The sequence below is a fragment of the Trichomonas vaginalis genome, chromosome II (genome assembly GCF_026262505.1).
Source record: "Trichomonas vaginalis G3 chromosome II, whole genome shotgun sequence".
NCBI lineage: Eukaryota > Parabasalia > Trichomonadida > Trichomonadidae > Trichomonas > Trichomonas vaginalis.
The window spans coordinates 17,913,916-17,938,233 of NC_067204.1; the positions used below are offsets into that span (position 1 = coordinate 17,913,916).

At 32.4% G+C, this 24,318-nt stretch overlaps 14 protein-coding genes across 14 annotated transcripts, besides 2 other annotated features; 4 read left to right on the forward strand and 10 right to left on the reverse strand.

Moving 5' to 3' along the window:
• Positions 1-31: 31 nt before the first annotated feature.
• Positions 32-418: a mobile genetic element.
• A 754-nt stretch (positions 419-1,172) lies between these two features.
• On the reverse strand, positions 1,173-1,795 carry TVAGG3_0563910 (positive regulation of chromatin silencing at rDNA; the record flags this gene model as incomplete). The annotated part of the gene is made up of 1 exon (XM_001321673.1): positions 1,343-1,795. The coding sequence occupies one exon, from the start codon at positions 1,793-1,795 to the stop codon at positions 1,343-1,345; it is 453 nt and encodes a 150-aa protein (XP_001321708.1).
• A 187-nt stretch (positions 1,796-1,982) lies between these two features.
• Positions 1,983-4,058, forward strand: TVAGG3_0563920 (protein ubiquitination; the record flags this gene model as incomplete). The annotated part of the gene is made up of 1 exon (XM_001321674.2): positions 1,983-4,058. The coding sequence occupies one exon, from the start codon at positions 1,983-1,985 to the stop codon at positions 4,056-4,058; it is 2,076 nt and encodes a 691-aa protein (XP_001321709.1).
• A 49-nt stretch (positions 4,059-4,107) lies between these two features.
• Positions 4,108-5,148: a mobile genetic element.
• Positions 5,149-5,901: 753 nt separating this feature from the next.
• TVAGG3_0563940 (homeobox protein transcription factors family) lies at positions 5,902-6,660 on the forward strand (the record flags this gene model as incomplete). The annotated part of the gene is made up of 1 exon (XM_001321675.1): positions 5,902-6,660. One exon carries the CDS (start codon positions 5,902-5,904, stop codon positions 6,658-6,660), a length of 759 nt encoding a protein of 252 aa, XP_001321710.1.
• Positions 6,661-6,726: 66 nt separating this feature from the next.
• On the reverse strand, positions 6,727-6,951 carry TVAGG3_0563950 (uncharacterized protein; the record flags this gene model as incomplete). The annotated part of the gene is made up of 1 exon (XM_001321676.1): positions 6,727-6,951. The coding sequence occupies one exon, from the start codon at positions 6,949-6,951 to the stop codon at positions 6,727-6,729; it is 225 nt and encodes a 74-aa protein (XP_001321711.1).
• A 647-nt stretch (positions 6,952-7,598) lies between these two features.
• TVAGG3_0563960 (uncharacterized protein) lies at positions 7,599-8,168 on the reverse strand (the record flags this gene model as incomplete). The annotated part of the gene is made up of 1 exon (XM_001321677.1): positions 7,599-8,168. The coding sequence occupies one exon, from the start codon at positions 8,166-8,168 to the stop codon at positions 7,599-7,601; it is 570 nt and encodes a 189-aa protein (XP_001321712.1).
• Positions 8,169-8,845: 677 nt separating this feature from the next.
• On the reverse strand, positions 8,846-10,295 carry TVAGG3_0563970 (UTP:glucose-1-phosphate uridylyltransferase protein; the record flags this gene model as incomplete). Its single annotated transcript, XM_001321678.2, has 1 exon — positions 8,874-10,295. One exon carries the CDS (start codon positions 10,293-10,295, stop codon positions 8,874-8,876), a length of 1,422 nt encoding a protein of 473 aa, XP_001321713.1.
• A 559-nt stretch (positions 10,296-10,854) lies between these two features.
• On the reverse strand, positions 10,855-11,842 carry TVAGG3_0563980 (uncharacterized protein; the record flags this gene model as incomplete). Its single annotated transcript, XM_001321679.1, has 1 exon — positions 10,893-11,831. The coding sequence occupies one exon, from the start codon at positions 11,829-11,831 to the stop codon at positions 10,893-10,895; it is 939 nt and encodes a 312-aa protein (XP_001321714.1).
• Positions 11,843-12,109: 267 nt separating this feature from the next.
• On the reverse strand, positions 12,110-12,883 carry TVAGG3_0563990 (sulfurtransferase-related family; the record flags this gene model as incomplete). Its single annotated transcript, XM_001321680.1, has 1 exon — positions 12,138-12,878. The coding sequence occupies one exon, from the start codon at positions 12,876-12,878 to the stop codon at positions 12,138-12,140; it is 741 nt and encodes a 246-aa protein (XP_001321715.1).
• A 371-nt stretch (positions 12,884-13,254) lies between these two features.
• TVAGG3_0564000 (uncharacterized protein) lies at positions 13,255-13,968 on the reverse strand (the record flags this gene model as incomplete). Its single annotated transcript, XM_001321681.1, has 1 exon — positions 13,255-13,968. One exon carries the CDS (start codon positions 13,966-13,968, stop codon positions 13,255-13,257), a length of 714 nt encoding a protein of 237 aa, XP_001321716.1.
• A 910-nt stretch (positions 13,969-14,878) lies between these two features.
• TVAGG3_0564010 (protein methyltransferase protein) lies at positions 14,879-15,532 on the reverse strand (the record flags this gene model as incomplete). Its single annotated transcript, XM_001321682.1, has 1 exon — positions 14,879-15,532. One exon carries the CDS (start codon positions 15,530-15,532, stop codon positions 14,879-14,881), a length of 654 nt encoding a protein of 217 aa, XP_001321717.1.
• Positions 15,533-15,572: 40 nt separating this feature from the next.
• On the forward strand, positions 15,573-16,562 carry TVAGG3_0564020 (uncharacterized protein; the record flags this gene model as incomplete). Its single annotated transcript, XM_001321683.1, has 1 exon — positions 15,590-16,525. One exon carries the CDS (start codon positions 15,590-15,592, stop codon positions 16,523-16,525), a length of 936 nt encoding a protein of 311 aa, XP_001321718.1.
• A 433-nt stretch (positions 16,563-16,995) lies between these two features.
• TVAGG3_0564030 (ATP binding) lies at positions 16,996-18,955 on the forward strand (the record flags this gene model as incomplete). The annotated part of the gene is made up of 1 exon (XM_001321684.1): positions 17,001-18,953. The coding sequence occupies one exon, from the start codon at positions 17,001-17,003 to the stop codon at positions 18,951-18,953; it is 1,953 nt and encodes a 650-aa protein (XP_001321719.1).
• A 733-nt stretch (positions 18,956-19,688) lies between these two features.
• TVAGG3_0564040 (uncharacterized protein) lies at positions 19,689-20,575 on the reverse strand (the record flags this gene model as incomplete). Its single annotated transcript, XM_001321685.1, has 1 exon — positions 19,942-20,430. The coding sequence occupies one exon, from the start codon at positions 20,428-20,430 to the stop codon at positions 19,942-19,944; it is 489 nt and encodes a 162-aa protein (XP_001321720.1).
• Positions 20,576-21,204: 629 nt separating this feature from the next.
• Positions 21,205-24,318, reverse strand: TVAGG3_0564050 (ankyrin repeat and SOCS box-containing protein 4 family; the record flags this gene model as incomplete). The annotated part of the gene is made up of 1 exon (XM_001321686.1): positions 21,328-23,487. The coding sequence occupies one exon, from the start codon at positions 23,485-23,487 to the stop codon at positions 21,328-21,330; it is 2,160 nt and encodes a 719-aa protein (XP_001321721.1).

Below are 24,318 nucleotides of genomic sequence, written 5' to 3' on the forward strand. Positions count from 1 at the left end.
GATAGTAAAGATTTTTGAATTAGCTAGAAACGAGTAGGGGTAATTTTAGCTAAAAGTGACACATTTGTAAAAAGTGACACACCCGTGAAGGGTGTGATTACCGATCGGTAATTTCGACAGTTTAGAATTTAAAATTTTTTATGGAACTGTTGCGAGTTTCATAAAGAATTTAAGGAATATAAGCAAAGATTTGAATCAAAATCTTAGACCTAAGCCGCTCGATTCGCTCGCGGCTTCCGCGAATTACAGATCAGCAAAGATTTGAATCAAAATCTTCGAACTAAGCCGATCGCTTCGCTCGCGGCTTTCTTTATTATTTTAAATTTGCATATTTCCATCAAAAGTTCATAAGGTAAAAAATTTCGTTTATATTATTGCAAAATAAAATCTTCATTATCAAACTATGATTATATTATAAGGCTGTCATTTAAAGCATAATGAAACTATTCCCTTTTCATTTTAATCGAATAAGATAGTAAAGATTTTTGAATTAGCTAGAAACTGATGAGATGTTTTCACAAATCAGATTTTTAATCTCTATAATGCATAATTTACTCAATATCTCAATTTTGATATTGCGAGATATTTTTGCTATCGGTTTCGCAATTTTGACACAATAGCAAGAGGATTCTATAAGCATTATTATCAACGTAGAATCTGAATATCATATCAGAAAATGTCGCAAATCTGACATTTACCCGACCAAATAGCAAAAATAATTGAATACTTTTCGCAAAAACTTGAAAAATCGATAAAAATATGAAATATAGATATTAAAGAGATTTTTAATATAATATTCATAAAGATTTTCCAAAAATATGATACCGCAAAATTAAAAAAGTGACGTCTTGAGTGGAGTCAAATGTCGAAATTGCTAGCTAAATGTTTTTTTAGCGAAATTGCGTATTGTACGTTTTTTTCGCAAAACGAAACCCTTAATTCATATGTAATAAGTTCTGAAAAAATCAAAATTTAAAATAAATATTTTCTCAATTTGCATCATATATGCTATAAGAATCTCTAATATTTTGAAAAATCGTGGAAATAGAAGCATTTGAGATTCTGATGACCTTGAAACTAATAGACCAAATATATGCGCAAATCTACTCAAACTCTTATCCGGATTCTTATCCTATAAATGCAAAAATACAATTCACTGCGATGCACAATAATAATAGCTTATTTGATTGCTGAATTGGTATATACAACTATTTTTAATTTAAAAAAACACAAGATTTAATAGAATAGCATGTATTGTATTTCTAACGATTAGTATATAAGTTATCGATCTCTTCAACGCCTTTTTCTTGAATTTAGATTTAATATTGATAAAAAACAATAATTATCCTCTTCTAAGGATAATAAAATAACCGTGCTCTGTATTAATGTATGTTGACATTTCGCCAATTCTTAAATCCCAAGCCGCTTTGATGTATTCTTTGGTGAAACGAGGATCTGTTGATTCTATCCATCCAACATCACCGTTAGGATCTGTTTGTATATCAGGGCATTGTTCTGATTCTTGTTGAACCATTTCTTCAAAAGATTTATTTTCAAAAACGATCTGTCTGAAAATTCGTTTGATTTTTTCTTTTGACTCATCCATTGGACCATGCTTAATGTAGATTTGGGCGACGTAGATGATTGGTGGCCATTCATTCGCACGATTTGGCTTATTTCCAGGATAAGGAATAGGTCTAATCCATGTTGTTTCGTTTGTAACCTTATTGTAGTAATAACAGCGTCCAGGATGATTCAAAGACTCTTTAAGAACCCACTCTGGAGGCAATTCCATATTTTTTACGATTATTTTCAATACAATTGTTATAAAAAATTTGTTGATGAAAAATAAATCATAAAAACTAATGATCCTTATAAAGAGAATTGTAAATTAAAACTAAACACATTGATTTTGAGTAAATTCGATTTGGGCAAAAATTTTTTTGGTTTGTGTCCAAAGGACGATAAAAAAATCAAGTGTAATGCAATCTGCTCAAGAATATCGAGAACTTCAAGTAAAAATAGATGTTCTTACAGCGGAAACAATCGGTGAAACCTTCGAATGGATAAGAAAATCATCAATTTACCAGAAAAAAGATGGTGCCTATGAGATTTTGTCACTTCTCTTGCAATATTCCTATATCAGACCATTAAATCTCAACAACATCACAATTCTCGGCAAATTTATACTACAACCATTTAGTAATGAACAAAGATTAGATATGCTTATTCGAAATTTACGTTCAAACTCTTCACCATTTGGAGGGCGATCTTCTGAAAACGTCATATTCTTCATCAACATTGTAGATCTCCTCGAAATACCGAAAACACTCGTAATTGACAACTTAATCGACTCATTCACAGAAGGACTCTTTGACAGCGATGACAACTTCGCCCTCTTCGTTTTCTTAGGTCCAGACCTCGAAAAATACAATTCAAACTTATTTAAGACAATATTAAAGCAATATCAAGAATCTCTTCCAAAATGGGTTTCAAACTTCAGCAGAGTCAAATCAAACGACTGGGCTCTCATGAAGCAGTACAGAGAAGAGTTCGGAATCCGTGGCGGAGTTAATTATTCGATCAGAGCTGACGATCTCAGCGCTTTACGTCTTGGTTTGATCAATCCTAACTTCAGACTAGACTCACAACTATCTTTTACCATATACGAACCTACAGTTCAGATCTCTTCCCTTCCAACAATCTTTGATTACGCTCTTTTCTGCGGATCTCCACAAATCATCGATTTCTTCCTCACTACAATTGTTCCTAAGCACCAGGAGATGCTCAATGAACCAACACACGCTCAATACGCTGTCGCAGGAGGAAAAATCGAAGTTGTCAAAAAATTGAAAGAAAACAAATTCAATTTCGATGGTTCTCTTATTGTTTCCGTCATGTTCCATCAGAGGGAAATCTTCGACTGGCTTTTACAAAACACTAATGAAGACAAGACCAAGATTTCTCCAATTTTCGGTTCAATTCTCCATGCTGCTTTGAAATTTGACAATTTTGACACGTCACTTTTCTATGTAAACGAGAATTTACTATTAACCTCATCAGACAAGAAGAACCGTACTCCATTACATGTTGCTGTATCCACAGGCATCCTTGCCAACGTTGACATGATACTTTCCAAAGGTGATGTTGATGTAAATGCTGTTGACAAAGATGGAATGAGTCCTCTGATGCTTGCCGTCGAAAACAACAACGAAGAAATAACAAAGAGACTCCTACAAATAGAAAAACTTGATATAGAAACCGTTGACGATATCGGTTTGACAGCTATCGGCCATGCAGCATGTAACGGATACACAGGAATTTTGAAGTTACTTCTTGAGAGAAAAGACATCGATGTCAACAGAATAGATGAAGAAGGAATGACACCGATAATGAGTGCTTTCGAATCTGAAGAATATGAAACATGCGTAATTCTTGCAAAAGATAAAAGAACAAATTTGGACGTTCAAAATTACAACGGTTTGACAATGTTGCATTTGTCAGCTGGCGGATTAAGTTTTGAATTGTTTAAAGCGGTTTTAGAGAGAAGTGACGTGAACTCAAAAGATAACGAAGGACGCAAGATTATACACATCGTTTCTACCCAACAAGACTTGAATTTCATTAATTTGGCAATTGAAAAAGGTGCTGATTACAAAGAAAAAGATGATAATGGAATGTCACCTTTACATCACGCCTGTAGAAGTGGAAATGTTGCTGTTACAGAGTTATTAGTCCAGAAAAATGATGTTGATGTAAACGATACCGATAATAACGGTTTGACACCTTTACATTATGCTGTCAATTCTAACAATGCCAAAAATGTTTGTAAAGTTCTTTTTGACAGTGGCAGATTGAATCCAAACCTTGCTAGCAAAGGAAATGAGAGACCAATTATGATATCTGTTAGAAAATGCGACTTCGAAACAGTCCAATTATTCTTAGAACACGATGGAATAAATGTCGAAGGACTTTTGAAGATGATTAACAATGGAAAACAGAATAGACCACTTAGAGATTTGGTTAGAAAGTATCAGGATAAGCAAAAGCAACAGTAATTCATGTGTTTTATTATATATTTATTATATTTTTTTTATATTGTATTAAGGGTGCACCCGTATGTACGTTTATTTGAGAGGAGGAGGATTACCCTCTCAATTTTGAGGGATTCGTTAGTTTATTTTCTCGATGAATATGCAATAAAATTTGATTTTTACCTTATCAATATACTTCATATAATATACACATGTTCATGTAAAAACTTTTCCCCAAAATCCTCAGGAATTAAGGGATTTTTGAATTTTAAGAATTTTTTTCGAATTTTTTCGAAAAAAAAATATTTTCAGAACAGCCTTAACGGCTAAGATTTAGGAACAATGTCAAGTATCAAAAAGAAAGGAGGTCTGATATAGACAACATATATCGTTGAAGGTTGAAAAAATCTCTAATATTTGAGCCCAAAATTTCAAATTTTAATTTTTTGAAAAAAGAGGCCACCCGTATGTACGTTTATTTGAGAGGAGGAGGATTATATTTTTGAAAGGGTGAAACATTATGAATATGTTAATTATATAATAATATGTATTATTATAAAAAAGAAAAAATAAAGCACGTTAAAATTTTTCTTTCTTGATTTTTTACAAAATCTACTTAGAATTATGCAAAATATGACTAAATAATTATAAATTTCAAGTTAAATTTTAATTTTGATAAATAATTTAAATTTCAAAATATCAAGTTCAGTTCGACTATGTATGTAGTAATTCCTCAATAAAGTGCCAAAACCCTATTAAAATATATGAACATTTTCAACATTTTAATGTTTTTATTTAAAAATTTGATGGAATATGAGCTTCAAACAATTATTATGTAAATAAAAATAATTAAATATATGTATTTATTCGTATTACAACCGTAGTAAGTCGATTCTTCCTTTCTTCTACTGAGATTTGAATTTGATTTCAAATTGTAAAGAGATTCAAAGGGAAAATACTAGCGGAGAAAAACTACCTCCATGAAAGGGTCATAATGGAGTCAAGTTGTATTTTTTGATATTTTTTGCTTTTCGAGCCTAAATAGGTAGCCAAGATAATGCCTAAAAATAAGGTTCTAAATTCTGAAGTTTACATGATCCTCTCGTGTGCACCCTTAATAGAGATTCTTTATTCTTTTTTTTTCTTTAGAAATTCTTTAGAAATAAAAAATTTATTCAAAACTTTCTTAGTTTTTCACTCACACTATATCCACATCATGAAAAATTTATATTGTTATAACGTTATCCTTGTTAAGTATCTTTAATGAAAAAATGCTTTATAATTTCTTCCTTAAACATGACTTTGAGTCGTTTTCCGTTTTCAATAATTATTGAAATACAATAATCAAAAGTTATTGCCAATTTAAAATGGATGTATGATGCGTTATTAATCCGATAATTTCGTAAGTTTGAGCCTCTAAACTAAACGAATTAATATTATACAATAATGTACCTTTTTAAGTAGATGTATGCTGTACAAGCTAAATTTATACAACTTTCGAAAATTATTCAAAATCCCGATAATAAAAACTATTAATTTTTCAAAAAAGGCAAACTATTTTATTCACTTACTATTTAAATAGTATTGTTATTATTACTTTGAAAAAATTGCTCATTTTTCATTCAATTTTTTTCCAATATAAATTAAAACCTATAGGATTTTCTTTACAAATCTTCATTTTTTTTCATTTTACAAAAATTTGAATGACTGCAGAAAATTTTTGAAAATTTTATTATTTGACATATATAATATTAATGAATTAAAATCTTTAGAAATTCAATGTCAAATTTTCTCTCTGAAAAGTTACGTTAACCCATTCAAATTAATACTGAACGTGTGCACGTTTAAAAATACATTTTAGCTTAGTATGGAAGACTTTCTGTCACTTGTAAATGGTATCCCAATACCAAAGGATTGCGATATGGAACAAGTAATGTCAAGCTGTCTTGAATCCACAGATGATCAACTTAATTTATTTTTTAATCATGATCCAAATAGCATGTCTTCGATTCCAAGTCCACAAGGGAACATTAATATCATAAATAATTCAGACCATGATATAAATAGCTACGTAGATAATGTACAATCAGATAATTATACTATCTCCAGCCAAAATGCTACAGAATTAGGCGAGAATGTAATGCGCAACCAAGAATTTTTACAATCAGGTTATGTAATTGGTTTTCCAAAGACTGTATATTCAGACGATGATAAAGCTTGCAGCCAAAATGTTACCCAATCAGATGATGAAACAATTGTCATCCAAGAATTTATAAACTTAGATGATTACAATCATCCAAATAGTCCGCAAACTTCACCTCATGATAGTGATGATGAATTACCTTCTTTTTCACACAGAAAAGTACGTAGAGGAAAGAACTTACCCCCAGATGCTAAAGCATATCTTAATAGTTGGCTATTACAGCATCGTTACAATCCATACCCATCTAAGAAGGAAAAAGAGTTAATAATGGATAGGTTTGGGATTACAAAGAAACAGCTAGCAACATTTTTAGTCAATGCCAGAATGAGATTCCTTCAAAGGTTTGGATATGAAGGCAAAAAGCATAAGAAAAGTACATCGAGTTCTCAAGAACTTACCCCTCTAAATATATCATTTGACTAACTTATTATTGTTTTAAAGTTTTCTCATATAAAATTTAGTGGCTTCTCAAGAACAATTTAACATGAATCACACATTGTATTGTGTTATTTTTTCGTGTTTTGTAGCATTGTCTAAATTTCTCGAATTCAACGGTTTTGTTGTTAACCTAGTTTGTCCAGTTGTTTTTAGTCTTCTTTCAGACTCTCCATCAGTCTTCTGTGGTATTGACATTTGTGTTTCATTACTTACAAACAAGAACTCACTTGATGAACTTGAAAACATCAAAGAATCTGTTTCATCTATTTGGAACATTTTCTTTAGTGCACTTGAAAGTATCGAACTTGACAAGTATCTTTGTGAGAAGATCTATAAGATCGTGTTTTTCTTATCTAAATTTAGTTGTAGCGACGAAGTTTATTTTACATGTCTTTGTTTGTTATGTCAGATAGATCCACTTTTTTTCAGTCATTTTTGTTCTGTTTTAGTTGTTTTTATGCAGTAATTGACATCTTCAACATTCTTTCAGAACGTCTTCATCGTGAACATTCTAACATCCTTTCACACGTTGCATGTTTTCTTTTCTCAGCTCTCTCTTTCTCTCTCTGAACGACAGAGACCATGTTTTATCTCATCTTTCAAGTCTTATTCCAGATCTTTTGAATCTTTTCATCAACAAACCTCTTTCATCTAACTTCGTCTCATCATTTGAACTCAAACTGATATGTTTTGGTTTTTTTGCCAATACTACGACTATTCTTCACCTTAGAGTAAGCAATTTATCATATTAATAAACACGTTGTTGAAAAAATAATGTAATTATCATATTTGTTCATGCATCTTGATTCTCATTAAAATTTCAACTGCTTCATTAATAAGTTGACTTAAATATTTTATTCAAAATCTCAATTTGGTCATATAATCAAGTAATTTGTTCTCAAATATGAAAAAAAATAATAGAATTAAGAAAATAACGAAGTCATTGATTCACCGATTCCATGAAGATGAATAAGCTTCGAAATGATTTTATTAAGATTTTCAATGTTATTTCCTGTTGGACAGAGTTCAATCGAATGAAGATGAAGTTCAACTGAAATGTCTTTATTTTGTCCAATTGAAACTTGTTGACCTTCTGGAAATAATTTTTCTTGTGTATCAATATATGAATTAGAAACTGTAACTGTATATCCTGAACCTGCAATTCCAAACAAATAACAATCATTTTGTTTGTTACTTGCAATGAAACAGTTTTCAAATGTAGCAGAACAACTAACACAATTAAACATTTCAGGAAAATCACTATCATCTGCAGAAACAATGTTGTTTGTGAAAACAATGCTGTTACATGTTGCTGGTTTGGATTGTACAAAACAAATTCTGTATGTTGCATAGTTTTCATCAATATTCGAATATTTGATTGAACGAGTGAATTGGCTATATGATATTCCAAATGCTGCATCATATTCGCAATAGTTTCTCGTGATATTGTTTTGGAAAAGCGAAATATTGCCATACCATAAAGAAATTGTCATAGATCCGTCTAATTTTCCTTGATTACTATATGTTATAGATGAATCTTGGATTTCATTGATATTAGTAGAAGCATCTGAAACGTAAATAAAACAGAACTTTCCGTTGTCGGTAGATTTGGATCCAAAACTACAGACTTTTCGAATGGAACTTTGGCCTTTTTCGATGTAGATAGAGCCACCGTCGCCTTTCCGAGATGAGTTTTCGAATGAATTTGATGAAATAAGAGACTTAACATCGGCAGAATTAAGGTTGATAACACCATCGTTACCAAGGTTACTGAAATAGACTTCACGGACATAAAAGTTCCCCTTGTAACCTACGTATGTTTGATTTTTACTGTAGATTTCAGAACTAAACGTAGTTTTGTAGACTTCTTCCCATTCATTCTTTGTGAAATGGAGCAAATTCGAGATATGTGATGTTGTTTTTCTAACATGTTACTCTGTTTGAAATAATGATTTGATAAAAGAGAGATTTTGGAAATTTGAAACTTTTATAAAAATAATAAATTTGGGGGGAACAAACTATTTTTATTGGGGATAAAATTTCATATTATATCTCATTCTATGGAACAATAGGATCTATTTTACCAAATTTTTCATAATCCTCTCTTTCTCTCTGAGTCACAAGTATAGTATCACTACATCTGTATTATATAAGGAAAAAGCTAAGAAAATTTGAAAATGAAGCTAAATAAAAATAGTTTACAAATCAGCAGCACTGCGAATTGTGCAGTCCTTGAGAACCTTTCCGTCTGGGATTGTGAGTGTCTGGCCAGCTGGAATCTGGATGTCGACGTTTCCGACAAGTTTGATGTTCTTGCCGAAGAAGACATCACCATCGACGTGGAGCTTGACGAGATCTACCATGTCTGGAGCTTCTGGGAATCTCTTCTCAAAGTCTTCGACGTGTTGGTAGATTTGAGAAAGTTGGATGGATGGAAGGTCAGCGATCTTTCTGGCTGGATTGCGGACGAAGTGGGATCCCTCCATGATGTAAACGTTAGCTCTGACTAATAGTAATTCGTTGCAAGACTTGACTGGAAGGAATCTGTTTCTTGGAACTCTGACAGCGCATGAATCCTTGAAGGACTGGATTGCAGAGCCGCAAGCAGCTTCTAATTGTACAATTTCACGGTTGTTGTACTTCTTGTAGTTTCTCATTGTATCGAGTTTGAGTGTTCCATCGGAAAGAGCCTGCTTGAGTGTAACAAGGTTGACCCATAAGTTGTTGGCGTGGAAGTAGTTGAGGAAGTTCATATCTGTGTAATCGTTGAAATGCTCCTTTGGAACAATAGCTGTTTCAAGAAGCTTCATGTGGCCCTTGTACATGATTGGCATGCCACCCTTCCAGTCATCAAGTGTCTTGAGGACTGTTTCGGCCATGTATGAGCGGTTTTCTGTAATTGCCTTGTTGAGAACCTTGAGGTCGACAACAGAGCCAAGGTTATCGATGTTGGAGATCATCATGATTGTCTTTCCTTCAGCGAGGAACTTGTCAAGTAAGCCAGAGTCACGGAGGCAATGGTAAACATCTGCGTGGCCTGGTGGGTTCCACATTGAGATTGGGGACTCGGCATTCTCTGGGACTGGCTCAAGTGTGTCTGTGTAGATACGTGGGAACTTGTTTTGGTTGAATGTGATAACTTTGACATCCTTGACAGCTTCAACATGTGGTCTCATGATGTCGTCTGTGTTGAAGGAGTGCATGAGAACAAGTGGAACATCAGTTCCGTACTTGTCGTTGAGCTCCTTGACCTGGTCAACAACAATGTCGAAGAATGACTTGCCGTTTCTGCAGGAGATGAGAGACTTTGGTCCTGTGCAGCCCATTGTTGTGCCAAGGCCACCATTGAGCTTGACGATAACGAGCTTCTTGAGGAGTTCAGCTGGATTTTCTGGATCCTTAAGTGTCTCGTATGGTGTTTGTTCCTTGTCTGTAAGTGGAACGACATATTGCCAGTCAATCATGCAATCGGCAGCAGATGCCTTGGAAAAGGCTGATTTGAACATGTAAAGTAATTTTTCCTTGGCGCCTTCAGATAAACCGAGTGGTTTGATCTTCTCTTCGAAAGCCTTAAGGCCTGCTGCTTCGTCTTTCTCGAAAATCTCGCGTACTGTTGACATGCAGAGATAAAAGTGAACTCAATTAAAATTTTCTACAGGTATTTTCAAATTCTCAGAATGAACAGGTTGACGGGTCCTCTCAATTTGAATAATGAGGGGTCTATTCCCATCACAAAATTCGATAATTTTGTGAAGAAATAACTGCTGACGATTTTAAAATACTAAGGATATGAAGATAAAAGTAACTTCATAATTTTTCATCATTATTTTTCAGAATGCCACTTTTTTCAATCGGCTATTTTGGAACATTATTATACTGACAGTTGAAGTTGAGTTAATTAGGATCAAATTCTGCGCCATACAATATGCTCATACCTGATTCAATCACAGTAATATCATCCAACCAAATATTCACGACCTAATTTTAAGATTTTTGCAAATTGTTTGAATATATTGTTTTTCTTCTAATTTTACAACCACAACTAGTCAAAACCAACAACTTAAACCATTTGGCTTTAATTTTCAAAGTGTTATTACCATAATAATTATTTTTTGATTCGATATCATTATATTGAGTTGGATAACTTATTAAAACTTACCAATTCACAACTGAGCAATCTAATAATGCTTGATTTTTTATAAATAAAACGGAAATTTTTATTTTGGTGGACGAGTTGGTCTTCTTCTGTTTCCTGTTGGCGGTGATCTTCTAGTTACATCATTTCCTTCAGGAATTACGACATCTGAAGCTTTGAATTCGCTTGAAATACTGGCACGAGATTTTCGAATATGAGATCCTAAAGAACCAGTTCTTGCTTTGTGAATTTCCGGTTTTAAGTTTGAACGAGATAACTTCCTTTCTGGAGCTTTGCCAAACGCTGCAGGTTGAGTTGGAATTTGGAGAACAATTCTTTGTCTTGGTTTCTTATTTTCAGATGGTTCTTGATGAACAGGTGGAATCATTTCATCTGAGTCTCCGCTTAAAGGAGACAATAAGGATTCATTATTTGCGCTAACATCAACAATTGGGCTACGCAATATTGATGTACTACTACATAATTCTCTTGGACTTGCAAGATTCATTTCTTCTTTCATTTGTTTTTCTGATAATCTAATAAATGATGATCTCAAGTTACCAAGGCGCGAAGCTGGCTTTTCATAATTACTATTAAGCATTTGGAGATTACCAATTTGCAATCTAATTGAGCTTGAACGAACTTTCGTTCTATTCTTTTTATCTTTTCTGCTCTGAACAGTTAAAGCAACATCATTATTATCAGTGTTGAGAGTATTCCAATATGAACGTATTTTAATTTCATTTTCATATATTTCATTCTGAATTAACTCAGAGTGAATTGATTCATTGTCAATCTTCTTTGCATTTTGTGTTCGACCTTGGGCAGTCCTCTGTAATGACATCATAAACATTTCACTAATATTTGGTGAGCAATAAGGATTCATTGCCGTAGAATAATAGAAATTAATTTCTCTCTCTGGTTCAAGCACACTAACATCACTGGTTAGATCATGTTTGGTTTCATAGATGTTATTTATCTCTGATATTAAGTTATCTAGGTTAACAAAGTCCGAATACATGAAATTAATAAAAGTGTCATTTGGAATACGAATCGATAGTAATATGTATTAGAACAATAGTTACAACCAAGAAAGTAGGTGTTTCCAATCAGCAAAAATCATTATATTTTCAAAAATTTAATATTGACAGAATAATTTCTTTGTCTATCACTTAGTTCAGCTAAAAACATATAGACGTAGCACAAATCAATCACAGTATCAACAAATAAACTCTCAGATTCTCTGTTGATTTCGTGAATTTGGCAAATCAAAAAAATTTAATATGAAGTAAATGTCTATCTTTATAAATTCATACTCTATACTAGTTTAATCTTTATCAAAGTCACCAAGCTCATGATATAATCCATCTCCACCACCAAGATATTTCTCTTGAACTACAAATTGAGAATGGAAGATATTATAATTAGTATTTGATGCTTCAGTGCTTAAAGCTTTAATTGTTTCGCGACAAACAATAACTTCATTCTCTTCTTCAATATCAATTCCAGCTTTATGAGTTTTCATTAAGTTTTTCTGCGTAAAACTAAGTAAATCAGCGTCTTTTAAGTAACAGAATGGTCGAATTATTGTAATTTCTGGTGCATCAGGTGCAAGTTGCACTTTTTGTGCAGGATCCGGTCCATTTAATACACAATCAGTACACATTGTTGCAAGCATTGTTGCATTCATAAGCTCAATCGTATCTGGAACGGCAACTTTATTACAATTTTCTTCTAAGGCGTATTCAACATACATTCGGTGTAGTGACTCTCTATCAGTGACATCATCGTGATGCACGTATTTAATGTCCATGGGGTATTGTTTGATAAAATCATCCAAAATACTTTGGGTTTCTGGATCTACATTATCTGAAGAGTAAAAGTGTGCTGCACATATTTCACATTTTTGTATCATTTTAGCTTTTTTCAAGTAAATCCAAGCGGCCAATGTTAATCGTGGTGCATCTGCATCAATTGGCACTAATATTTTATCTTGACTAAGGATAAGATGGAACTCAGCAACAGCCTTTCCGAACTGTTTCCTGATCCTAGGGAATTTTTGCATCATTTTTATTCAAATTAATTTTGAATGGAAATTTTCAAATTGAAAGCGATACAAATATTTTAGGTGAGTCACTGAAATACGGAAGCTTTTAATGATATATCTGTAAAATATAGCTTAACTATGCATCAAATATCGCTCAATTTCTCTTCTATTAGAGAATTTTTCTTTTCATATCAATGCCATTAACAACATGAAGCCCACAAAGTTAAAATATCATGATTTTCGTCTAAATAACCCGATATCCCTAGAGCTTATGAGTATTGAATACATATGAAAGATATTTTTATCTAAATCCTAACTGGTAAATCTATATTAAGATTAAGATGAATGTAACTAAAGCAAACAATAAACTTGGTTAGAAAAAAACAAACAATAATTTTTATTTTTTAATATAATCTATAAAAGTAACATTGGAAGTGATCTTAGGCCAATGATGATTCTCTATAAAGCACACTCCTGCTTTGATTGCGTCTATTGTCAGGTCAACATCAGGATATACCTTACCTATAAAATGATTATAAGTATTATGATAAACAACGCAATTAATTCCTATAGAAAGGATCATTGAAAGACTTCCTACATCAAAAAAGTCAGAACCGCAAATAACAGTCACTGTATCTTTTCTCATGAACAATGCTTTATTGCAATTACTTCCTGAATGAGTAAATAGGAATTGAATTGTTGAGAAGAACTTTGCATAGCTTTGAAGAGTGTCTGTTTTGTCTTCGACACATTCAAAGTTAAAATTAGGAATATCTGTTTTAACTCGGTTTACAATCTCATCAAAATTAAGAATAGATCTTTGTACTCCTCTTTGTCTATTGAGAAGGACATTCCTAGTGGGAATAATATGGCTGAGATTGTAAAATTCTGTAATTCTATCATGTAGCATTTGAATTGGTATTCCGAAATGTGCAAAATGTGGTCTGCCTTCAACGGCAACAGCAAGTTGGTTAGTATGAACCCATTCTCCACTTGAAATGAAAATAAATCTTCGAACACCACATATTTTGAGGAAATCATAGAATCTTCGAGTACCTTCGGCTAAAATAACAATACAATCCTCTAAATATTCTTGAGGCAAAAGCATCATTGGTGATAAATAATCATTAATAAAATGACCGAAGTTTACAGCATTTCCATGACCAAAGATACAAGCTTTATCACATTCTAAGACTACAGGTCCTTCTGAATAGACTCTGACATTATTTGGAGCAGAATCTGTAGGAGGGCGAATAATATGGTTATTAATAACAAATTCACCAGTACATGTAGCATAAGCATCATTATAAATGGCAATTTTCGCTTTTATTCAATTATATGATTCAAAAAAACTCTTTTCTGTGAATTTTGGTAACAAATTTGGTGCATGTAAGTACTCATCATATGGGATTTTATCAGAGTTCTTTATAAATCCATACAATTTCCCTTTTCGTAGCTGATCAAAAGTTAGATCATATGAAATTAACTTGTATATATACTTAGGAACTAATCCATTCTTAATTCCTGCAATACGAACTTGCTTATCTATATTTTTCTTTGATATTTCAGAAAATTGATACGAATTTTGTGGAAAAAGTCGAGTTTGAATGGTGAATTTATTGGATATTAATAGTGTTTCGTAGTGTATAAATAGTAGTAGAGAAAATAGTGTAAATATTATATAAAAACGGCTAATTTCCATTCATTTATTAAAAATCCAAGAAACGTAAACTATTCAATTGCACTTATAGTCATTAAACTGTTCGAACTATTTGGCGAGTAAGGACATCCCATAGAACGTATGAAAGTACTCGATTGAAAAGGAGAAAGGAAGATTAGCCATTTTGATACTTAATATCAAAAAATATGAAAGGACAATATGCATAAATACTCAGCCATTAGAACTAAAAACAGCTTAAAATATTATATTTTAGAAACTATAAAGAAATACAGAACAAAATAAAAGGATAGAAATAGATTTCTGAAAAATATAAATGCGACGTCTAAGAATAAACAGCAAGCTATAATTCCATAGGAGTGATAGTTGAAATGAGGAGACTCTCTCCTTGGCAGTTCTTTTTCATAATTACTTTTAATTCTAAACCGTGCGCTTTGCAAAATCTCTTTAACTTCATAGGCTTATTAACAGCATCCAACAATAATATGAATATGAAGTTAGGCGAGAATTTTTCACGATGAGACACAATAAAATTCAGGCAATCATAGATGACTACAGCACCATCTTCGCCACCTGCCCATGAAGCTTCTATAGAGTGTTTCTTGATTGCATCCTCAAGCTCTTCATTCGGAGTCTCAACATAAGGAGGATTAAAAATAAGAACATCAATCGGACCTCTAAAATGTTCACAGAATCGATCTCTAAACGCGTTGACACTTACCCCATTCTCAGAGCATAATTGCTTTGTCTTTTTACAACATTCAACATTTATATCTGTTGTAAAATGAATAGAATGGAGTCCTTTTGACTTAAATAACATACTAGTATAAGCAGTTACGTATCCAGAGCCACTTCCGATTTCCAAAACAATAGGACATGGAGGGAAGCGGTCAAATAGCTTAGAAATACCATCGCAGAGGAAGAAAGTGTCCGAGGATGGTTTATACACTAATTCCCATTGTTCCGGGTTTGACCAATCTACTCTTGGTTCAATCATTGAATTAATTCCACTTTTATCGTCATTTCGATCGGAAATAAAAAAAATATTTCATCAATGGAAAACTTCGATGAATGGAAGAAAAATTTCTCTTTGGAGAGAAATGGTATAGACCAATTAAGACCAGGAACACAAGATATCTTGAAAGAAGTCGCTACAAAGAAGAATAGTATTATTGCTGTTGGTATTCAAGTTGTTTTTGCAATTTTAGCACTTAATAGCTTTGCATCACAGATGGTTGTTGCCATTAAATGGCTTTCCATCTCTCCTTTCATGTCTCTTGTAATCTTCGGAAAAGAATTATTCGGTTTGTTCATGGTTGTTAAACCATCAATCATCATTTTAATTAACAAACCAGATATCATCGTCGGTGATGCCTTGTTTGACCCGTTCCATCCAAAATACGGATTATTTAATTTCCTCGTTGACAAAGTACCAAAACCATTACGCTCACAGATATCAGCTCTTGTATTTGCCGTCGCAGCTCTTAGTAATTCACGTACTTTCTTCGCTTGTGCCATCAATGCACGTTATCAGATCGCTCCTTGCCTTCTTAACTCAGATATCCTTTCTCAGAAGCTCGGCAATATTATGTTCCTTACAATCGATCTCGTCATCAAGACAAGGAACGAAAATAAGGATATTAATATGTGGCTCTTCCAAGGTTTGATGGTTAATGTTGCACTCCTTGTCTTATCCTTCTGGAATCAGAACAAAGTTCTCGTTAAACTTTACGATTGGCTCGCTGATATTTCCGAAGGAAAACTTCTTCCAATTGAAATCAAGGCCGGCTTAGTTTATCTCTACTCTGCCAATGTTGGCCAAGATGCAACACAGAAATTCATTGATTGCGCTCTTGGTGTTGCCAAACGCCCAATCATTGACGAGGATGATAAAAAGAAGAAAGAAGGAGTAAAGGCAGAACCAAAGAAAGAAGAGAAGAAGGAAGAAAAGAAGGAAGAGGCTAACGATGATAAGGAAAAGAAAGATTAATGTATTAATTAAATAATTAAACAATTTTTCTTTAAATTTTAGGTTAAGATAAACTTTGTAACTTATTTCTTTCGAACCATGAAGATTTTGTAACGAATTTCAAATCAAATTTTAGTAATTTCGGAATCAATTACTATAATCAATGAAAATATCCATCTTGCATTCATAGATATTCACTTTCTATCTCCGATTGTTTATAAATAACGAATTTAATATGATTTCATTTCTTAGCTGCATTCTCTGCATTTTTTTCAGAGAGTTTAAAATTAACCATAGGTAAAATTGATTTAATTGGCAATTAGACTAGAGGGGGCTTGTTTATAGGAATCATTCTGAATAATTTTTCAAGAGTTTGCATGCTTAACTTTGCTATTATCTTATATTTGGCTCCATTATGCTAAATGTGTACTTTCGATATATGATTTTAAGAAAGTCGTTTTGTGGGGAAAAAAGCATTTTTGCCAACATTTCAAGAATGAATGAAGAAGTTTATGTAGGAATTGATCTTGGTACAACATTTTGCTCAGTAGCAGTGTATAGACCAAGCACACAGGAAACAGAAGTCCTTGAAATTGAAGGAAGTAAAACGATTCCTTCTCAAGTTTATTATGGTACTCCAACTTATTTTGGTCAAAAAGCCAAAGATCAATTGCAAATAACACCAACCTTAGTCGCTTATGATTCTAAGAGAATGATTGGACGAACTTATGATGAAGTTAAAGCTCAAAATATGACTTGGCCTTTCCGCATTGAAGGTACATCCGATAATGAAGTCGATATCATACTAGAAAATAAAGGTAAAACCCAGGTAGTCAGCCCAGTTCAAGTTTCCGCCGAAATTCTAAAATATCTTAAAACACACGCAGAAAAAATTATTGGCAAATTTGATGGCGCCGTTATTACAATTCCACAAGCATTTTCTGATGCTCAAAGGAAAGCTACAAAGAATGCCGCAATTATTGCCGGATTTGATCCGAATAAAATTCATTTTCTACCAGAACCAACATCAGCTGCCATTAAATTTGCCCATAAAGCCTCTGCTGATCATCGCCACCACATTCTTATCTATGATTTTGGTGGTGGCACATTTGATATCTCTCGTGCCACGATAAATAACAGGAAGATTAAAATAAACTCAACAGGAGGCGATTCCAAACTCGGTGGGCAAGACATTGATGCAGCAATTGTTGACTACTTGGCCCCAGAAATTGAGAAGCAAGTAGGAATTAAAATTAAGGAGAAAGGACAAGAAAGAATGTATAATCTTGTCAAAGCTGAAGCCGAAGAAGTCAAGAAAAAGTTCTCCACAAGCATTAAAACTGTTTCTATAACCATCAAATTCGATGATAACAAAATATTCGAATATAAAATACGTGAAGCCAAATTCAAATCAATCATTGAACCAATTATTGACAGAACAATTGCATTAACTAATGAACAGGCTGAACAAACATCCGATGAACAACAAATCATTCTTGTTGGTGGATCATCAATGATACCATTAATTACTGAAAGAATAGAAGAACTCGGACTCAGTGTTATTGCAGATATCTCACGATTGACAGCTGTTGCAGAAGGAGCCGCTTATTATCATTACATCAATAAGAATCATAAGAAGAAAGTAGTTAAAAAGCCACCTAATTCTAATAGACTTCCTATTGTTACACCACTTAATTTCTCACAGCCATTAATTACTCCAAGGGAAATTGAAGAAATTGAAGAAAGGAAACCTGTTGAAAGAGTTATTTCTCAACCTATTTTAGCAGATGATATGGAAATTATTGAAATTCTCAGTTCATCAATAGGAATTGCTGATGGCAATGATAATATCATTAAAATCCTTAAAAAAGGTGAGAAATTACCATGTTCTGGAACACAGAAATTCAAGAATTTCTGCAATGGAGATGCAATTGGTATCAATATTTATGAAGGCGAAGATTCAAAAGCAGAAAAGTGCAAAAAAATTTGCTATGCCGATTTCGACATCCCTCCTAATTCTCCAAAAGGATCTATTACATTTGAATTCACAATTTCTGTAGATAATAATAATTTGATTGAATGTCATTATAAAAGAACAGATGAAAGTGGTGATTCAGAATATTTCTTAATCGATAAGGATCGCAGCGCAGATCGTTATGCTGTTGAAATAGCTAAAAGAAAAATAAGAGAAAAAGAGGAAAGAGAGAGAATTATTTTTGATTTCGAAAAATTAGTTGAGACGGTTTTAAATACCACTCAAAAGCTCAAGAAGAAATTCCAGACAAATAAAAAATCTGCAGAATGGAAAGCTGCTGAGGAATTGGACATATGGATTGAAGATCACGAAACTGATCGTAATACAGATCCTGCAGAATATAAGGGGTTATTTGATGAACTTCAGGATTTGTTTGATGAGTTTATGACCAAATACAAAAATCATTTACAGTAAAAATATATTATTACTTAAGTTTGTTTTCAAATTAAATTTTTTTTATGAATAACGCAAACAATTCAATTAAAAGACAAATCAACGTTTGCCCTTCAATCACTGATCATAAATTAGACTGTACAGCAGATATTCTTCAGTAACAATGCCAACTTAACTGTTAACTTTGATTCCTCTGATTGAACAATGTCCAATGGATATGTTCCCAAAGCAGGAGATAGAAAAACATTTCTCAATTATGTTGCATTGAACAAAAACTTTAAGAAAAAAATTGTTGAAAGCTTGTAATGAACAAACAAGAACTCCGCAGTCAGAAATGTTTTAAAGACCCAGAGAAGATTAACAATCGACATCTCAATTCATTGATGTATTGTTGAATTTTTTCTTTTATCGATATAATATAGAAATTGGAAAATACAATAGCATCGAATTTTCAAATTTAAAGTCTCAGTAGGCTCCAGTTTTAAGGAAACGGATATTTATTCAAATAATGTTGAAAAGATAAAATTCAATAAGCCCACTTGTTGTGTCAGTGACTCTTTTCTTCATGGAAAGAACGGCTCTTCCTAGTTCCATAAACTCAAAAAGAAAGTCAATTCTCAAGATTAAGACTTGATGAGAAAGTGGTATAAAGAGGAACTTTCCTACCCTGGATTATCGTAAAAAGCAACAATAGTTAAATCACTTTTATTTATTTCTTTTGCAAAAGCAAGAGAAGAATTTTCAAGTGGAAGTATACTTTTTTGCATCGTGTAAAATAAGAAATTCAGACTTTCTTTACGATTCTCAGCAATTGCTTAGCTAAGAGCAGTTTTTCCATATTTATCTTTTTCGTTGATATATTTGCTTCTATGAGAAATAAGAAGTTCGATATTTCTTTTTGATTATTCTCTGTTGCATCTTTTTATCTTTTTCATTATAGCTTATTAGAAATTTAATCTTTATATATTGATTTATTAGAAAATTCTTTATTATCTGTAGATAAAATTGTTTACATTGTTATGATAACGTATAGAAATGCATGAGAAACTGGTAAATTCATGCAAGATTTGAGAGTTTTACAATAATCGATAAAATTCGAAATATATGGTTGAAAACCATATGGTACTGGTAGTTCAAATGGACTTAAGCCAAAATTCAATGTGATATTATCTTGATAAGTGTAAGTTCTTGGTGTAGCTTCACTTACATATGCATTCCATTTATAAGATGTGTTTTTAAGAACATTGAACTGATATCTTCGGATCTCTTTTGCAGATTGAACAAAAAACAAATTTGAATCTGTATCAATTCCAATTCCATATGTTTGATTCTCTTTAAAAGATGTGGCATTCATAGAGCCATATCTAGAGATTTCAGATGAGCTGATGTAGGGCGGATAAAAAATTACCCCATCTCCTGAGTTATTATAATAGTATTTGTAAGTGAAGTATGAGATACCTTCGAAATTGCCAGGAGTGGCGAAGCCTGCTGTGAACATGAAATTGCCACCATTATGATGGACTTCGAAATACCACCTACCATGATTAACTTGTTTTTTAGAATAAACTACATTTCCACTATTAAATGTGCATGAAAGCCCATCGCAAATGGCACCATGTATATCTAGCAGTTGAGATTTTTTGAAATAGCCTTTTCCATAAAAAGTGACATTATTTTGCAATTTTCCTTTTATAATAATGATAAAATCTTTATAATTATTAAATATAATTCAAAAAGTTTTAAGGGGGTAGGTTTGAATAGTTGTAAATTTTTTTTTTAAAAAAATCACTTTTTCTCCATATTGCGGCAATATTTTTGGACATGCATAAGTGCTATGAGCACAGTCATAGTCAGAGTATGTACCAACAAAGTTCCGACGTTCACACTATTCGACGCATGTTTGTCAGTTACTAACAAAAAAATTACTTAAAATTGAATCGAGTTATTAAATACAAAACTAGATTTTGCGAAAATGATATAAGCGATCATTTCATCTATTTCCCCATAAAGATAGGCGAACATAATTTTAATAGACAACCTTAACTTAAGTTCAAATTTCTTTTGATATTTTCTCAAATTACTTATTCAATTTAATTTCCTTAGGATGATATATATTGCTTTCATACAAAAAGTCATCAGCATACAACTTTTCTGTTTTTTCTTAATCTTACAAATTGGGTTGCAATTGTGAACGTAGTACTTTTTAATAGATATGCATTAAAAGTGTTTTATTTGAATCATATTTAATAATGATAAGAATTTATTATCAATTATAAGGTTTAATTATTTGTCAAATGCTTCTTTGCAGTAATTTTGTCATGAATAGACAATGTACAATTGTAAAAAAATCGCTTTCACGAATAGATTCAGTGATAAAAACTTAATTGATTATTTTTTATTTCTTTTCGAATAAAGAAGAGATGAATCTGTTGAAGGAAGAATACTTTATTGCACCATGAGAAATAAGAAGTTCTGCCATTTCTTTACGATTCTCATCATCTGCATAATTAAGAGCAGTTTTTCCTTCTCCATCTTTTTCATTGATGTTTGCACCATGCGAAATAAGAAGTTCAACTGTTTCTTTACTGTTTTTCGATGCTGCATAATGAAGAGCGGTTTTTCCTTGTCTATCTTTTTCATTGATGTTTGCACCATGCGAAATAAGAAGTTCGGCTAATTCTTTTCTATTATATTCTGCTGCATAATGAAGAGCGGTTTTTCCTTGTTCATCTTTTTCGTTGGTGTTTGCACCATGCGAAACAAGAAGTTCGGCTACTTCTTTATGATTTGCATTGATTGCAAGATGAAGAGCTGTTTGTCCATATTTATCTTTTTCATTGATATTCGCATCATGAGAAATAAGGATTTCGGCTGTTTCTTTAAAATTATTTTCTGCTGTATAATGAAGAGCAGTTTTTCCATATTTATCACTTTCGTTGACATTTGCACCGTGTGAAATAAGAAGATTGGAAGTTTCTTTATTGTTTGTCAATGCTGCATAATGAATAGCGGTTCTTTCATATTTATCTTTTTTCATTGATATTCGCACCATGCGAAATAAGAAGATTGGCTGTTTCTTGACAATTGTATTCTGCTGAATAATGAAGAGCAGATTTTCCATTATTATCTTTTCATTGATATTTGCACCATGCAAAATAAGAAATTCAGTTGTTTCTTTATTGTCTTTCAATGCTGCATAATGAAGAGCGATTTTTCCTTGTCCATCTTTTTCATTGATGTTTGCACCATGCGAAATAAAAAATTCAGCTGTTTCTTTGGGACAATTATTACATGCAGCGCAATGAAGAGCGGTTTTTCCATTCTTATCTTTTTCATTGATAAGAGCATCATGTGAAATAAGAAGATTAGATATTTCTTTAAAATTATAATGTGCTGCATAATGAAGAGCAGTTTGTCCATCATGATCTCTTTCAGAAAGATCGGCACCAAATCTAATAAGAAGTTCGGCTGTTTCTTTACAATTATAATGTGCTGCATAATGAAGAGCAGTTTCCGATTCATAATCTCTTTCGGAGATGTTTGCGCCATGTGAAATGAGAAATTCGACCATTTCGGTATTATTATTGCGTGCCGCATGATGAAGAGCGGTATGTCCAAATTCATCTTTTTCATTAATATATCCACCATGCGAAAGAAAATATTCGGCAAGTGATGGAAAATTGAACATTGCGGAATAAACAAAACATTTGTTAGATGCATCAGTTTGATCGAAATAAACTAAAAATGCTTCAAGAATTTTATGTATTCCACAAACTTGTAAACTGATTGTTTTATCATATTCATTCATCAAGAATGCAACAAAATCAATGTTGTGTGAAATAATTGCATATTCCATGCATTTGTCATTTGGTCTTTGATATTTCAAACATTCACTCATGATCTCTGGATTTCCTCCTAAAAATGAAAAAACAAGACATGTTTCAGTTATTTTTGAGTCAAATTTTGTTCTTAAGAATTTGAAACAATCAACGGCTCCATGGTAACAGCATAATTCAAGCAATGTATATCTTTCAGATAAATAGAGACTTGGATATAATTTGCTAATAAGAATTTGATCTTTATCAAATCCTTCTCTTTCTGTGAATGAAATAAATTGTTCTTTTTCATTACACATAATAGCTTTGTAAATTGTATTTTCTGTATGAATATCAACATTTTCTGGATTAATTTCTGCGAAATTAGTAGACTTGTTTAATTTAATTCCATACTCTTTGTAAAACAAGAAGTTTGAAATAGGGTTAACATTGCTGATATCTTTGACTTGATATTCATCAGATATGAGTTTGGCAAGAGTTAAATACGACTTTGTATAGCGATTATTATATGGGATCATATCTAAAATATCCCTTATGATGTTTTGAGGAAGATGTTTCTTTGATTCAATCAATTCTGTTTTGATCATTTGGTAAATCGAGTTTAAATCTTCTTCTTTTTCCGTTTTCAGCTGATACAACGTAATGTACGCATCGATGTAGTATTTGTAGATACTTCGCAATTCGCCATATTTATTTTGTTGAATGTTTTGATCAGACATCAAAAAATTTATATATATGTGAATTCTACAATTAAAGATATACTTAAAATTTAATAGAAGAAAAAGGATTATGTGCTAAGTATGTTGAAAACAATGATCTCAAAGATTTCGGATTGAATTCATGAAATTTGATTAATTCTAAATATGTGAACTGTCATAACATCAATAGTAAAGTCGAAAGCTATAAAAAAAAGCAATACCAAAATATGCCATGTCATTTGCATTTAAATTGCTTAATTGTTGAATATATTCCTTTTCTTGATAAAGAAGAACCATTGGTGGATTACCTGAGACTCTGTTAGCTATGGCTTGGGCTCCATCTTCGTTAAATCCGCAAGTAATTTGAGGTGCACTATAAGGGCTGCAAGCGCAAAGATTATCAAACATCATTAGTCTGACTCTGAAAGCTCCTTTGATTTTTCCGTCGTAAATTCCTGTATTTGTAAAAATGTCGGATATGCCTGTTGATAAACCGCAAAAAACTAAACCAACGATAAATCCTGCGATGTACCCTACATCAGAACCAAATGCTACGTGTATTATACTCCATATCATTAATGTAAAAGCAAAATTTTGGAGCAAAGAAATGATCAAGTACCAAATTGGGGAAATAAACTTGCGATTTTTAATGCGGGCTATAATCCAAAATACTGTGTTAATTATCCACAAGATAATAAAGAAGAGAAACCAACCCCATGGAATTGGACCGACAAAAGAGTATAAAGAGTCAGAGACGCATTTATATGAGTGCTCACCTTTATATTTGTGTGCGCATGATGATGAAGAATTTCCGTCTCTCCAAGTTCCCATTGAATAAAAATAAAAAATAAA